The sequence below is a fragment of the Mus caroli genome, chromosome 19, assembly GCF_900094665.2.
Source record: "Mus caroli chromosome 19, CAROLI_EIJ_v1.1, whole genome shotgun sequence".
Classification (NCBI taxonomy): Eukaryota; Metazoa; Chordata; class Mammalia; order Rodentia; family Muridae; genus Mus; species Mus caroli.
Genome location: NC_034588.1, coordinates 14,754,834 through 14,765,829, shown reverse-complemented (window position 1 = coordinate 14,765,829; position 10,996 = coordinate 14,754,834). Strand labels below are relative to the sequence as shown.

Here is a 10,996-nt window from a genome sequence, read left to right as displayed (position 1 = left end):
TTTCTGGCATATGCAATAGTGTCTGGGTTTGGTGGTTGTATATGGGATAGATCCCGGTGTGGGGCAGTCTCTGGATGGTCCTTCCTTCCATCTCAGGTCTGAACTTTGTCTCTGTAACTCCTTCCATGGGTATTTTGTTCCCCATTCTAAGGAGGAGTGCAGTCCTTTCAAGAACTCACTCTCTGCTGTCTGTGGAAAACTCTCCTCCAGTGTTCCTGACTTATGATCACATCCTCTTTGGCAGATCTGATTTGTTTTCTAGCTCAGTCTCTAACAATGAAACTGATTTTCCTCTATCCGTCTCACTTCTGTCCCAAGTACAAGGGGGAACTGGAAGACAACAGCACCTTCATTGGGAAAGGAAGACGGTCCTTGTAAGTTTCAAGCCACTGGTTCTCACACCTCCCCATCACCTAAGTGCCCTACCTGCAAGCTGCTAAGTCATCTCAGAGTTCAGATGAGTGCTAAAATGCACTTATTTGTAACACATTGGCAAGAATGCCCTGCAGCAATGTGTGGGGTTGTGGCACATCCAAGGTTACAAAACGATCTTGAGGATTATACAGGAGTTAGACTTGTCTGGCTCCTTTAGCTCCCAATGGGAACCTTCATTCTTCAAGAGTTGACTTTTTGAGTACTGATATCCTCTGAATCTTTTCCATGTAAAGTCACCTTGCTACAGGAATTTTAAAGGGTGAGTGGGTGGTGGTGGTGGTGGTGGTGGTGTGTGTGTCTTGGCCAGGCTTGATGCACACTTTTAATCCCAGCATTCGCAGGGAAGACACACGTGGATCTCTGTACTTTTAAGGATAGCCAGATATAGAGACCTTGTAAGGTCTCTTAAAAGGAGGAAAGACCCCTGAGATGGGGGGACTGGAAGAGGGAGGGGGGTCCTTGACAATAAAGCTCTTAGTCACATGAGCACCATTACTTGATAGGTCTACTCAGGATTGTAAATACACCTCATAGGAACAATCAGCCAGTAAACCCCAAACAGATACAGGATTCAGGCTGACAGGGGAAGAAGGAAAAAAATAACACAGTCAAATTTTATTCCAATGCCTGCAAACATTCAGACTAATCAACGTGGTACCGCAATTTCTTATAATACATCAATAATAATTTTTGAATTCTAGAGAACTAAGCCCTAAATCACACATCATATAATCCCAAAGTAACGACTAACAAAATAACATTAGCCATGAACGTTGATATACTGACATAACAAGCTATTCTTACTAAAAAAAGCCACAGATCTATTTTGTACTGTGCATATTTGTTTTTTAACTTTCCTTCATAAATCCATTGATAATTAAGGTTTCCTTTAAATATGGGATTTCCAACATCAAAAATTCTATTTTGAAGGCTAGGGATGCTGCTCAGCCATAGAACACATTCACAGGGCTGAGGGAGTCCCATCCCTCCCCACACCACTACTTGCACACACATGCAGAGACCAAGTCTCTGGGTGTCTGTGTGTTGTTAAATTACCTTTCTATTTTCACGTGCACACTCCCACTTAGGCAGTGCCTCTGCCCCGGCAAACCTGTTGCCATTCAACAAATGATGAGTCAATGCTCCGGTGAGGCTGAAGCAATCAAGCAGCTAATATCAACCTTCTGCCAACATAAACAACTCAGGTCACCAAGAGGGAAAGGGGAGGAACCAGGGGAAAACCAAGAGGGAAGTCAGGAGATATAGAGATATGCAACTGGAGCTTATCCGGTTCTGAAGCTACAAGGACTTTTAAATTATGTTTAGGTGCCTGGTCATAGAGAACTATACTTACTTCGAAAGCACAGGACCACACTTAAAAAAAAAAAAAAGGCAGGGCAGGGTTGGGTAGGAACTGGCTATGTTCATTTCAACTCCAAGCAAGTCTATAAATGCAGCTTGTTTTATTTTTCTTAAAAATAAAATGCATACTTGAGCCTGACCACCATTTAGTTTTGAGCAAAATGGCACACACACACACAAGTAATCTCTGGGTGACATGGGAAGAAACCAAAGTCACAAAAATGTTAAAGAGCAAAACCACCTAATCTTCAAAAAGGCAACATGCAGACATCCATCGTATGGCTGCAAAGAGTAAAGGGGGCGGAGCCTAGCTCAGGGGTCACACTTGCCTGGCATGTAAGGCACTGGGTTAGATCCTCATACTGTGAAGAAAAGCAAAAGCCCTGATGCGGGGCGATCGAGGCCACTTCAACCTGAAGTAACTGCACACAGAGCACTGGGACACTACCAGGAAGTGACCTCAGGGGGAGTTGTGAGTGACTCAAGACTCAGGGAAGTTTGCAGGATTGTAAAAATATATCAATGCACAAAGTGAGAAAAGTAACTCTAGATTTTTCCTCCATGGGTACGCTGCGTGTGTGTGTGTGTGTGTGTGTGTGTGTGTGTGTGTGTGGTGCACTTCCTGGAAAGCCTCTGTCCGGCAGCACATGCTGGCTGGGCTCGCCAGTGCCAGCACACTCGGTCACAAGAACGATGGTCAGTCCTCCAATTTTTCCTCAGGAACTTGCTTTTCCACCCACACTCACAGACTTTATTTTCAGTACAAGCTTTCTAGTGCTACATTTTAATCAACATATTACATTTAAAGTCTTGATTTCTGAATGAGTCTCTTAGTACGGTGCAACATGATGGAGTGAACTGCTGGAGACCTCTTGACAGCTACAGGGAAACGCTTGATTTAAAATATGGTCAAGATGAGACTGTATCAGAAGCGCTGCGACACTACGCGACACTAGTGGTAGGCAGGTAAGGGACTTTTCATTAGTGGCCATTCATAATTTTGCCTTTAGAAACTTGGAAGAAATTGTCATCTTTGAGTTTCAAATGTTCGGGTAAATCCAGTTGCTTTTTAGCTTCTTCAATATCACCTTGAATCGCAGAAATAAGTGACTCTGGAAAAAAAGAAAAAAAAAACTTCTAATAATCCATATTACTATTCCTTTGCTCAGCTCCTCCTAAAAACACTGACTAAGCACCCTAGCCACAGCCCCGGGAAAGGACAGAGATTCAGTCAATGTTGGATCCGTCTTTTTCTCCAGGGAAAGCCAGTATTACATAAAGTGTTCTCTTGTAAAGAGACCCTTCACCTCCCAGGGTTTAATGTCGCACTATACCAACAGGCACCTGAAGACACCAGAAGCAGGTCTCTAATTACTGCTTCTTACACTTGCGGCGCATACTGCCCAGCCAGCCTTGCAGGGTCAGATGCCAGGTGCCACCACTCACCACTAAGTGCTCTGACTTGAGTGTCCCCTGGAACTCAGGTACTAGAAACTAAGTCCTCAAGGTTGAAGGTATTTGGGAATGGGAACTTTGGGAAGTGGGCCAGGAGGACAGAATGGATTCCTGAACAGAAAATGGCTGTGATACAAGAGTGACCTCTCTTGGCCCTACCCTGTGGTGCCCACCCACCGAGGCAGCAAGAAGGCTTCACCAAGTACTAAATACATGCTCCTATCATGCTCTGACTCCAGAACCAAGACCACAGGAATACCTGGTACTAGGTCAGAGCAACAGAAAACAGACTAAGGCACTAACTTAGTCTCCACCTCACATGGCTACTGAAGGTAAGCGGGATTAACTTGTACAATACTTAAAATAGTGCCTAACCCTGAATTAAAAGTGCTCAGTTATATGCCTGTCACCTTCAGAGAAGTAGCTGTAATACTATCAAAGGTTAATATAAACTCTTACCTAAAGAATCAAAGTTCTTTTCAGGTCTGAGATAGCCAACAATGGCCACATTGAGAATTTCCCCATAGAAGTCCTCTTTGAAGGTATGGATGATGTGGGTTTCCTATAGACAAAAATGTTGAAAAACATTAAAACAGTTGGGGTGGGGTGGGGTGGGGTGGGGTGGGGGCTGTAAAGACAGCCCAATGACCAGTTAAAGGGCCTCTTCCTGTAGAGACACCCAATGACCAGTTAAAGGGCCTCTTCCTGTAGAGACANCCAATGACCAGTTAAAGGGCCTCTTCCTGTAGAGACAGCCCAATGACCAGTTAAAGGGCCTCTTCCTGTAGAGACAGCCAATGACCAGTTAAAGGGCCTCTTCCTGTAGAGACAGCCCAATGACCAGTTAAAGGGCCTCTTCCTGTAGAGACAGCCCAATGACCAGTTAAAGGGCCTCTTCCTGAAGACCCAGGTTTGATTCCCAAGATCTAGAGGTCTACAGAGTGAATTCCAGGACAGTGATGGCTACACCACAGAGAAACCCTATGTTGAAAAAAACAAAAACAAAACAAAAAACAAAACCCTGAAATTCATCCAGCTGGTGTCGATTCTTTCCTCCATCCCTGCTGGGAACCAAACTCAGTCTTTCTTTCACTGGGTAAGCACCCCAGACACCTACACAGCACACCCTGGGTCTTTGCAGGCAGTCCTGAATGCAGTGCAGGGTAGCCTTGAGCTCCCCTGGCTCCTGCCTCCTGGGGACTGAGACTGAAGGCATTGCACATGCACCTCCAGGCTTCTCAGAGCCTTCAGCGACGGATAACAGCTGCTACACTTCTCCATCTTCTCAATTTAGAGGGAGGTACTTGGCACACATTCTCTTTTATATCCACATTTAAAAAGACTCTTGAAAATAAAAACAACAGAAAAAAACAAGCTTCTCTAACACTTATATGGTGAAACCAAGAGTATCCAAAGGATCCAAGGAAACTTGAAAAGAGGCCTGGGGAGTTTACACTAACAAGAATCAGGCCTGCTGGTGCCCACCAGTGATTCCAACTACTTGAGGAGGCTATGGCAAGAGGATCTGGGCTCCAGAGCAAATTCACAGCCAGCCTTTGCAACTTACTGAAGTCATCTCAAATAAAAAACAAAGGAGGGTGAGGCACTTGAATACAGCTCAGTGTTAGACTTGTTAGGTATGGGCAAGGTCTCAGGCTCACTCTGGTAGAGGTTCTAATCCTATGGACAGTCAGTGTGCTCAAGGACCCAAGGATAGACAATTGGCTCCTGCAATCCCAGCACTCATGAGCTAGGCAAGACTAAGCTATGAAAAGCCTTTCTCAAAAACAGGTGAGATGGCTTAGTGGTAAAGGTGGTTGGCACCAATCTAGAAGACCTGAGTTTGATCACCAATTAGATTATTAAAAACACTAACTATAAAACCTGGGCTGTATTAAAATTAATAGAACAACACTATTTTGTTAGGGCAAAATATTCTTCATAGATGGTTGATATTGACATATAACAATATTAAAAATAAACAGCCTGCCCTGAACTGCACGAGCATCCTGATCGTGGGTAACTGTGTTTATCCTCTCAGAAGAATTCAAGGCGGCCCAGAAATGGGCTTGATAATAGTATTTCTGTTATCTGAGTAGCTTACGGAGGAAATGAAACAACCTCTCCTCCCTTTTCCTTCCTTGCCCCACAGAAAAACAGATGAGTGTTCTCACATCAACTTTTCCTTATCTCTCCAACAATTTTCAGCCCAGTAAACAATCAACACAACCTTAGGGACTTGAAGTCCTTAGGGACCTGAACTCCTTAGGAGTTCATGGGCATTACTAATACAGCAGTTCTCAACCTGTGGGTCTTGACCCCCTTGGCAAACCTCTACCTCCAAAAATATTTACATTATGATTCATAGCCATAGCAAACTTACAGTTATGAAGTAGCAATGAAAATACCTTTATGGTTGATGTCACCACAACATGAGGAACTGTATTAAAGGGCCACAGCATTAAGAATGTTGAGAGCCACTGGTCTCTTACATCAGCATTTTAACTCTGCAGTTTTCTGTGACACACTTCTCTTATTTAGTCCTCAAAGTTAAAAGTTTTTAGCACAGGCCTGTCACTCAGGAAGCAGAGGTCGGCTCATGAGTTCAAGGTCAGCCAAGTGTGTAAGCTGTGGGGAAAAGTAGGGCAGGAAAAAAAAAAAGACTATACCCTCAAGGTGATTTTAGATGGAAGGGTTAGGAGGTTAGCTAAGTAGAATGTGGCCCTAAATATGAAGCGTAGTTCGATTCCCAGCAACGCTAAAAAAAAAAAAAGAAGAATGAAACAAACAAACAAGAAAGAAAGAGTGAGCAGGAGAGAACAGGGATGAGGTTAAAGCATACTACAGTAAGCAGTGTGTCTTAAGGCAATCAATGATGCAAAGAAATGCTTTTTTAAAAGGGCCTCACTTTTGAGTCTGTTAGGTGGTCCATAAAGCTTAAATAGACCCTTAAACAGACAAAACCAACAGGGCGTGATGGCACATTTAAGCCCAGCACTGGAGAGGTAGAGGCAGAGGCAAAGGCATGTGTATAGATCTCTGGGAGTTCCAAGCCAGGTAAAATTACACAGTGAGACCAATAAAAATGACCGACTAAAACAGGTAATTTTGAGAGATGAGGGAAAAGGCCCACTTATAGGACACACTTAAAACAAAGAGCAGCGACGGGATAGCAATCCTTCCCTCTAGCAACTACTCTCTTGTGAGACAGGATCTCACAACACAATCCAGGCTCTATTCCTCTCCCTCCTACATTGGATGACAGGCGTGTCCAACAGTGTGGCTTTAAACCAAAATGGAGGGCTGAAGTGACAGCTCAGCAGCTAACAGCACACTAGGACCCGAGCTTGCTTCCCAGCACTGAAGCTGGACAGCCTGGGCTAACGCCAGCTCTAGTGGATCCAACCTTCCTGGCCGCCATGGGCACCTGAGCTCATGTGCACACCCATAATTAAAAATTAAATATTTAATTTAAATGGCTCACGGCTGTCAATCAAAACACAGAGAGATTAGCAGAAAATTATTAGAAAACCTAATCCAACTATATGCTCCTTATGAGGAGACTCTTTATTCACAGAAACAGAATAAAAGCATGGAGAAAACTATCCCATTGAAATAAAAGTAAATAAATGCTGGGGGGCAGGGCAGGGATGAAGTGGAATGAAGGATACAACCCAGGCTACTTTTCTTCCTGTTATTTGTTTGTCTGTTTGAATTAAGATCTCTCTAGTAGTCCTGGCTGTCCTGGAACTATATATACCAGTCTGGCCTTGAACTCAGAGATCCACCTACCTCTATAACTGTGAAACCCTTAAGCTGAGGGGTTCTGTGTGCATTTAAAAGAGCAAGACGTGATTCTTACCATGGACTTTTTCACATTCTTATAGTACGGATTCCATCCTATGCTCACCACCATTTTATGGACATCGCCGCTCCCAACGCTGGCCCAGCCATAATAAATGCCAGTGGACACATCAGCTGGAAGATTGTCTACCACTTGTTCAGGAAAATTGGCTAAATGGAAGTAAACAGATATTCATCGCTACAAGTTTCACATCAAACATTGATTAAAAACACATTAAAACGTTAACTTGAATCATTACACTCCCAGTATCTTTCTGTTTTCCAACCCTCCATATTCCGACTTGAATTTCTTCTCTTCAGACTGCACGTTAGAAATGAGGCACAAAGCAAGTGTATAAATCTCTTCCCTCCACCCCAAAAAGCCACACGAAAATGCCCAAGTGGAAACAAAGATACGAAATAAACGCAGAGGTTTATCGTAAATTACTCATGTAGTCAGTTCCACTTGGGAGGCTACGAGAGATCCCCAGAGCTCAGAGGGTAGGAGGAAGCCTGGGAAACAGAGCGAGACCCTATCTGTTTGAATTAAAACAAGCAAAAAGTCCCTGCTTTTTCCTAGTAACGCCCCTAAGTAGGCTGAGTCACTTTAAAAGATTCTTATTTTCAAAAAACACAACCCCAAATCCCAAATTCAAAGGTTGATTTAATAGGTCAAGGAACAGCCCAAGGCATCCGTTTTTTAATAATGGACAATCAAGTTTTGATTACTAAAACTTACGTAGTCAGACCAAATAAACGTCGGCTCTCATAGAACTACCCGCGTTGTCATTGATCACTACACAGTAATATCATTAGAATGGAACTTTCAACAGCTTGAGAGTTCGGCCAATCCAACCTGCGGTGCCTTCCGGGACCGGGCTGCGCAGCTCGTCGCAAGCGGCAGGAGAGCGGCTGCCGGGTCCCCTGCCCACGGCCTAGAGCTCCACGGGCCCGCGACGCGCTCACCTGTGGGGATGCCCAGTTGCTTGGAGCCGCGGCCGAAGCCACGCACCACCTGGCCGCGGCAGAAGAACGGCAGGCTCCTCATGACGCTGACCTCGGAGGACGCGGGCTGCTCCTCGCTCCGTGCCTGCGACGGAGCCGCCGTGAGTGCGGCGCCCGGGCCCGGACCAGCCGGGGGATCCCGCGGGAGCTGGGCCGGCGGAGCGAGACACCCGCCGCGACCAGTGCCTGCCCGCAGGACAGCAGCCAGCCGTCAGAACCCAGCGGCCGCTCGGCCGGAACTGCGACAACCGCGGCGAATGCACAGGTCTGCGGCCCAGGCGACCGGCCTGCTCGGCTTCCGTTGCTCCCCCGTCGTAGCCCCGCCCCCGCCGTTACGGCCCCGCCCAGAGGCCGCGCCCCTCTCGGCGACATTGTAGTTCAGACCGTCCTCAACCCTTGAGGCTGAGGCCCCGCCCTCGCCTCTGTGGCCCCGCCCTCACCCATAGCCCAGCCTCTAATTGTCGCCTTTTCAGCTTCTTAGTTTGGGCTTTGCTGAAATAAGCGTTGCTCACAAAATACCTTAAGTTGTTCTCTTTTCCTCCACAATTTTGAATAAAATTCTGCCCAATCTTTGCAGTCACTTTCTTTTCCCTTACTCGTATGTAACTCTGAGAATGTTCAGCTGATCTTAAAAATGTTTTCTCTATGTTGGGAATATTCTTGGTAACGTTTCATTTCCTTGACTCTAGTACACTATCACAAAACAGGTATTTGTAACTGACTGTGAACAATCAGTTGAGAGAACTCACTGCCTTCAGACCAGCACAAAACAAATATTTGTTGAAAGAACAAAGCACACTACCAAGGTGCTAGGGAATTAACTGCGAAGGGGACTGTAACCCTGGGGCCCCAGAGGACACTGGCCCAGTAAACACTCTAAAGTCTTTAGAAAAGTTTAAACGACTGTGGCTGCAAGCTCACGCTAGCCCTAGATAAACCGGAATTTGAATGCAGACCCTGCTTCCTTGAACAGCCAATGTATGAAAACTACTTAATGGGAGGATCGGTGTGAGGGGATACTGGGAGAAGGGAGCGCTGATATTGGGGCGTAAGGTGAATAAATAAATAATTTTTTTTTGTTTTTTTGTTTTTTTGTTTTTTTGTTTTTTTGTTTTTTTTTTTTTGGTTTTTCGAGACAGGGTTTCTCTGTATAGCCCTGGCTGTCCTGGAACTCACTTTGTAGACCAGGCTGGCCTTGAACTCAGAAATCCGCCTGCCTCTGCCTCCCGAGTGCTGGGATTAAAGGTGTGCGCCACCACGCCCAGCCAATAAATAATTTTTTAAAAACAGAAAAAGAAAACTACTTAACGGATTGCCTGACAATATTAAAAGTGTGAACCAGGCATGGTGGTGCATACCTATAATGCCAGGAATCAGATGCAGAGACTAAGGGCTACAGAGACCTTCTTTCTTTGTTGAAGGTGGTGGTAATGGGATACCGTCTCTATTCCAGACTGGCCTGGAGCCCACAACTCTGCCTCAGCCCTTCTGTGTACTATAGGCATGCACTAACACAACTGGGTAAGAATGTTTTTAGTGCTGTCTTCCAGGTGTCTTTCATTCCAAATAGTTGATATGTTAGAATGGTAGTTTTCAGTTTCTTCATCACCAGAGCTAAAGCACACATGGAGGTGAGAACCAGATACATCATGCTGGGTTTTATACCACCAAGTCCACGCTCTAAGGGAGTGAGAGAACTGAGATAAAATGAGGAATAAAGATAGATGCTTTTGTATTTCGTTTGGTTTGGTGTTTCAAGACAGGGTTTCCCTGTACAGCACTGGCTGTCCTGGAACTCACCCTATTGACCAGACCGGTCTTGAACTCAGAGATCTGCTTGCTTCTGCCTCCTAAATTAAATCTGGGATTAGAGGTGAAGGTGTGTCCCCACACCTGACCTAAAATAGACGGTTTTTGAGAAATAAAATAGGAAGGGTGTGGATTCAAGGCTTAGCGTGGTCTACAAAGTGGGTTCCAGATCAGCCAAGACTACACAGAGAAACTCTGTCTCAAAAACCCAAAAAGAAAAAAGAAAAAGAAAAAGGAAAAGAAAAAGAAAAAGAAAGAAAAAGAAAAAGAAAAAGAAAAAGAAAAAGAAAAAGGGAAAGAAGGAAGGAAAATAGATGCTAAGTACGTGTCATATTCTCTCATTTAATTTTGAGGCTTGGTTTTAGCTCTATAGCCCAGGCTGACCTGAACTTGCTGTTTAGATCAAAATGGCCTTGAACTCACAGAGATTTGCTTGCCTCAATCTCCCAAGTGCTAAGATTAATGGCAGGCCCCACCATGGCCAGCAAGTTCCTTTTTCATGCAGCCATTCGCATGCATTCCTATAGATGCATACTTTGTACTAATCAGGTAGGTATGGACAAGAAAATTCTGATTCTTTTCCACTGCATCTTGGAAGCCTCTGAGGGCTCTCTTTTACTTAAAAATGAAGTTGCCCTTCCAGGCTCTATCTCTGTTTCATCTAGTCATCAAGTCAGAATCTGTCAAAGCTACTTCAAAAATGGGGGCCTGGAGTGCTTGCAGATACTCAGATGTGTGTTTCATCCATGTGATGTTTTGTTTTTCACACTCATTAATGGTGCTCTGATGTATTTGGTTCAGAATACGTTACTGGACCTTCTTAATTAACATTACTTTTGTAAATCTAGAGTTGAGAGAGAGAGAGAGAGAGAGAGAGAGAGAGAGCATAGCATTGTCAAGTTTAGTGCTTTTAAACGTAAAAATATCCAAAGTATTTCTATTGCTCTTTCTGAATTGCACTTGCAGCGCTTGGCCTCTGCCTGCAGGGAAGGAGACCCTGCCCAGCCATTGACTGGCTATGTTAAAGAAATATGGTTATCTATTCTGATTTCCTTCAACAGTACTACTAGTACAGCTGAATTAGGTT

The 10,996-nt window shown here is 44.7% G+C and overlaps 1 protein-coding gene across 1 annotated transcript; it reads right to left on the bottom strand.

Moving 5' to 3' along the window:
- Window positions 1-1,012: 1,012 nt before the first annotated feature.
- Window positions 1,013-8,406, bottom strand: Rfk (riboflavin kinase). Its single transcript, XM_021151666.2, has 4 exons — window positions 8,062-8,406; window positions 7,115-7,266; window positions 3,712-3,814; window positions 1,013-2,909 (listed from the first exon to the last, which is right to left on the bottom strand). Exons 1-4 carry the CDS (start codon window positions 8,141-8,143, stop codon window positions 2,779-2,781), a joined length of 468 nt encoding a protein of 155 aa, XP_021007325.1. The 5' UTR covers window positions 8,144-8,406; the 3' UTR covers window positions 1,013-2,778.
- Window positions 8,407-10,996: the final 2,590 nt, after the last annotated feature.